General features: G+C 33.2%; 1 protein-coding gene across 1 annotated transcript; it reads right to left on the bottom strand.

Moving 5' to 3' along the window:
• Positions 1-772: 772 nt before the first annotated feature.
• On the bottom strand, positions 773-4,117 carry LOC133295416 (aldehyde dehydrogenase family 3 member F1-like). The gene is made up of 10 exons (XM_061494253.1): positions 3,771-4,117; positions 3,408-3,476; positions 3,183-3,279; positions 2,871-3,077; positions 2,518-2,642; positions 2,268-2,372; positions 2,000-2,172; positions 1,713-1,803; positions 1,385-1,534; positions 773-1,306 (listed from the first exon to the last, which is right to left on the bottom strand). The coding sequence occupies exons 1-10, from the start codon at positions 3,957-3,959 to the stop codon at positions 1,040-1,042; spliced, it is 1,473 nt and encodes a 490-aa protein (XP_061350237.1). The 5' UTR covers positions 3,960-4,117; the 3' UTR covers positions 773-1,039.
• Positions 4,118-5,551: the final 1,434 nt, after the last annotated feature.

The raw sequence follows: 5,551 nt of genomic DNA, 5'->3' as shown, positions 1-5,551 counted from the left end.
ATGAAATTAAACACTTGTATGGAGCTAGTTCAGCTAGTAGAATGACAAACATTAACATCAACAATATATTCAGTTAATTTGGATTCATGGCGAGCTAAAAGAAGTTAAACAAAAAAAAAAAAATCATTTCGGGACAATATAGTTGGCAATTTAAGTATGAATGATAAAGTCTTATATTAATTAGGAATCGACTAAATGAAAATTATATAAATAAAATGACCCATGAATTCAATACTTAGGTTTTGGTTGAAACTTAATATCAAGTCCACTCATTATGGTGAATTGTCACTTAGTCGATTGATATTCATATCCCCACCATGGGCTCTCTTGACGGCAAAATAGATGTTGGGAAACAACCTTAAAGGAAATTTCTTGAATTTTAGCCTTCATTTTATTTTAAGAAATCTAGTATTAGTATTTTTTTTATGGGAAAACATTTTTTTCTTTTAAAGGAGAAAACTTTTCTCGTACTACTGACTCATATCATAAGTGGGTTTCACCTTGAATTTTTTTTTCTCTCCTCTATTTTGTAGGCCCCACTTATACTATGAGTCACTAGCAGGAGAAAAAATTTCTCCTTTAAAAGGAGAAAATATTTTCCTTTTTTTATATATAATATTATTACTTTTATTCACATTAATTTTGAATTATTTTAATTTGTTTCTTAAAATTCTGAGTGTAAGACTAATTTCCCAGTGTACTTTGTTGTGAATCAAACATAAATATTATAAAGACTGCTTACTGTTCTGTTAAAACTTCTATTATTAATCTCTTTGAAGAATAAAATTTTGTTTGGGCTAATATAAGTACTACAAATCAGTGATAGAGCACCACTTGAGTAATTCTTACAAAAACTATAACATTGAACAAGCATCAGGATAATAATAAATCAACCTATGTAGTAGGAATTGAATACACAAACCTATAAATACCGATCACTTGCAGATATATGTATAGACCTATTCTTATGGGATGCACTCTTAACAAGCTTTTTTTTTTTCAAAATAAGAAAACACTATAATTAAATATTGTCAAGTCACTAGCTAGCAAAATAAGATCTGCGTTTTGAAGGTCTCTTTAAGCCTAGCAGGACAAGGAGCAACCCAAGATAATCAAGGTTGTAAGAGACCTCAAGTAGTTGAAACTTATTGAGTGTCCATGGAGGATACCTATACCAAAAATCAGTGAGGAAACTTCTTCTGACAATCGCTTTCTGGTGGCTGAATGTGTCAAAGGAGAACTTCCCATGGTACATGCCAAAACCACTTTCACCAACTCCTCCAAATGGGAGAGAATCTGCTGCATACTGCACAGAACAAAGATAAACAGTAAGTATATAAAATATGTAAAAAGATTAGTAGTAGATACTAGAGAGGGTAAATACTTGTAGAATTGCATCGTTGAAAGTCAAGCTGCCAGATGATGTTTCAGATACCATTCTTCTCTGCAGAGTTTTGTTTTTGGTGAAAACATAAAGGGCAAGAGGCTTAGGCCTAGAGCTTATGAATTTAATACTGTCCTCAATCTTCTCCAGCTGCAAATTATTAACGGGAGAAATGAAAACGAAGCACATAGCGCGAGTTGGAGAAAAAAGTATTTATGTATAAGCATGTCTTAAGGATATAGGCTAACTCAGAACTTGGCTATTTCATGAACTGCTACTAAGAAAAATATTGAAATTTTTTTGTCACATATATGTCCATGAATCTTACAGTTATAATTGGGAGCAATGGACCAAATATTTCGTCTTCCATGACTGCTGCTTCAAGTGGGGGATTCACCAAGATCGTTGGCTCAATAAATCTGCACAGATTTGAGCAAATTACCCCTTTTTTTAGGCCAAGTAAATCTTGTATTGTCTGACCTTTCTTTAAAGTGAAAGAGTCAAGTAAGGTATTAATGTTTGCAATTAAAGTTGTAAATTCATAAGCTACTAACTATAATGGAAATGAGAAATTTTGAAAGCAACTAGCGAGTGAAAGGGTAGAGTGTTAGTTACAAGTTTTCTTCGTCCGTTGAGCCACCATAAACTACAGATTCTTTGACATCTCGATCAGCAAGAAGATTCTTCAATCTTAAGAAGTGTTGTTTATTAACTATCTTCGCAATAGTGTTGGAATGTTTTGGATTCTCTCCAAACATTTTCTTGATCCAGGCTTTCATCAATTTTACCTAAAAGAAAACCAAGAGTAAGCACACACCCCAAATTAAATATAACAAGAAACACACAGCAGTGAACCTGATAACTTCAATTTCAAGAGATATACCACTGTGGAACAGTATCCATTTTCCACAAGGACATAGTCGACAGCTATGCATGCTTGACCAGCACAAGTCCCATATTTCCCCACCATAATCCGCTTCACAGCAACCTTTTTATTACAAGGAAGCATCCCTTTGTTAATTGAAATTAATAATGAACATAATAAACTAAATGAACTTGTGGATTACCTCAGTTCATGTCTTTCATTTTAGTTAGAAATTTTGGTGTAATGTGCCAAGAATGAGTGAACCTACCTCAATATCCCAAGAAGATGAAAGGGAATCAACAACTGCAGGGCATTTTCCACCCAACTCCAGAGTAATAGGAGTAAGATGTTTTGCAGCAGCAGACATCACAATCCGCCCCACACGTGCATTTCCTGGTATTAGTTTTTACATTCACAGAATCTTCATCAATGACTATGACAGTTACATTACGAAGCACCGATACTCCTTAATTTTTTTTTCAACGTATCGGATACGCGTATCGGACACGTATCCTTTGGTAATTGACATCCTGTATCATCGAGAACGTATCGAAAACGCGTATCGGTGCTTCATAGTTACACAGTATCAAAAGAAGAAGAGAAAAAACTAATCCTGTTTACCTGTAAAGAAGATTTTATCCCATCTTTGCTGTAGTAGTTGCTCACACTCACGTGGTCCTCCTTGAATAACCTTAATGGCTTTAGTGTCCAAATAACTTGCGAGGCCAGTGGCAATTAGAGAAGAACATGCAGGAGACAACTCTGAAGGCTTTAAGATTGCTGCGTTTCCGGCAGCTACTGCTCCTATTAGAGGCTCCAAGGAAAGTCCTGCATTTTTGTTAATTCAGAGGATTTTGGTTCATATATATTGGCCCCCTTGAAGAAATCTATCTCTTAATTAGCTGCAAAAACTAACCAACAAGTATAACTCACCAAAGGGGAAATTCCAAGAAGAAATAATGAGGACAAGACCCAGAGGCTCGGGAACAATTTCTGCGCTAGTAAGCAATGCTAGTTGTGGCAATTTAGCCTATCAAAATTATATTGGTCATTAGTCACTTCATGTGTATGATCATAGTTTTTTCGAATGAATTATGATGGTAAAGTCATAACAGTTTAGTATTCCATATTTTGAAGGACCAGACACACAGATCTTACCTTTTTGCCTGACATCCAATCTTTCAGAAACTTCAATGCGAAATTTAAGGACTTCATCAGTGTCCCTATCTGCAAGAATGGATCAAATAATAAGAAATTAGACATGAGGATTGTTTATTCCTCCAACATCGTACCATCTGCGAAAACCAAATGTCCCACGATACATAGGACTAATACGATAATATGTACAAATTTTTACTAATAAAAACTAGTAAAAAAAAAATAAAAGATAATGTTTCATATCTTGATAATCTAAAAAGTATTTAATCTTTTTGTTCTTCTTCTAAATACTGCTCAAGGAAGACATTGATTTAAGACACCAAAATATTATTAATTGTAATAAGATTGAAGAAAAACATGTACCTCGTCTCTAAAAGCTTCAATTTGGTGTTTTCCTAAATCTTGCATGAGGGCGTTCAAGATACCTTCCTCTTTTTCTATGAGGAAACGACGCAACCCTTTGAGCTGGGATTCTCTCCAAGAAGCTTCTTTTGTCTTTCCACTCTCATAATACTCCCTCATGTTCTTAAGGTCTCTCCCCAAAGTATCCATGGTCTCTATGGCGCTTTGTGTTGCTGCTTAACCTCTCTCATGCACTCAGTATTTATAACTGTTGTGGAGAATGTTTTAGGCTTTTTGCACAAAGTAAAAAATGGCTCTTTCCATTGTGCCATCACACCAGTTATTGTGGTAGGAGGGAGTTAGCCCAGAAAAGAAAATTAAAACTGGGAAATGGCTATACCAAAACTAGGCAATCATTCATGCAGATTTAATTCCCCAATCCTCATATCTGTCACTATTGAAAAGTGCAATAATTATTCAATATTGGATAGGACACACGTTCTAATTTCTATCCTTTCCTTGACGTATTGAATTTATTATTAACGATACTGATTTGACACTTGAAAATACAACCATTAAGCCTACATTTAAGTAAACTTTTCTTGAACTGTATTTAAGTGAAGCAACCAATAGAAGAGTCATCCATGCATCATTATTTTTTTAGAAAAATATTATATAGAAATTACTTTGTAGTCTTCACCTAACACCATAAATTCGTGGGTTGAATGACTTGTTCATATGATATTAGAAAGCTTATGTAATCAAAATATTTTGATATTAGTGTCAAACTTTGAAATTTGACATCAAATCCTAACCGTTGATTTCTGCCAATCAACGGTTATAATTTTTGTCAATCAAACTCATTAATTAATTATTAATTCCTAATAAATTATATCCGTTGATCGGAGAAAATTAACGGTTAGAATTTGGTGTCAAATTTTAAAGTTTAACACCAATGTCAAAAGATCTTGTCCCTATAAAAATTATTAATATTATTTCTTTTTGAGCTCATTAAACTCTAATACGAAGGGATATATTAAAAAAATAGAAAATATAACTCTATTGTTGCTAGAGAGAAAAAAAATACATTCATGCACATTTATTGAAAAATGTGCATATCCTTTTTTTTAAAAAAAAAATCTATGGGCCTCGTATTAGTTTGTTTTTGTAGAAGACAAAACTCTTCTCTACAATAATAGAAGAAAAGTAAGTCCCTAAAAAATATAATATAAAAAAGGATTTATCTCTGTAATGTTGGAGGACAAGACCCCCAATTTCTTGTAGAGACAATGGGGGTTCGCTGTACTTTAAAAAAGAAAGGCTCGCATTGTTTTCTATGTATCTATAGGAAGAAAATTTTATCTTCCAGCTACATAACGGTTCAATTTCCCATATAAAAATTGTCAAAGTAATCTTCACCCAAGCTTAATGGTCAAAATTGCATTTGTTATTCTTTACTGTATTATGCAAGTTAAATTTTCCATTTATGCGATCAGTCGTGAGTCGAATCACTCGAATAACATTCCTAGTTTGTCCTGGACAGTTGGAGTCAATAAAGTAAATATAACTTAAATTAATTAATTATTATACAAGTTTGAAATGAATTAACTAGATGTTTTTTTTTTAAGAAATTTCTACATATCTTAAATGAAATAACCATAATTTGTCAATAAAATAAATATAACTTGATACAAGTTTAAAATTAAATAACCGGGTGATGGGTAGGTGGGAGTAAAATGAGAGACTGCCTCTTTGAGTGCAGTTGAAGCTTTGAAGGTAATTTACAATTGCAGTTTGCTAGT

This window comes from Gastrolobium bilobum, unplaced genomic scaffold (genome assembly GCF_033153095.1).
Source record: "Gastrolobium bilobum isolate Gb01-03AN ecotype WA unplaced genomic scaffold, APGP_CSIRO_Gbil_v1 utg46055, whole genome shotgun sequence".
NCBI classification, from domain to species: Eukaryota; Viridiplantae; Streptophyta; class Magnoliopsida; order Fabales; family Fabaceae; genus Gastrolobium; species Gastrolobium bilobum.
Note: the sequence above shows the minus strand (reverse complement) of the source record. Positions and strands in the feature narration are given on the sequence as shown.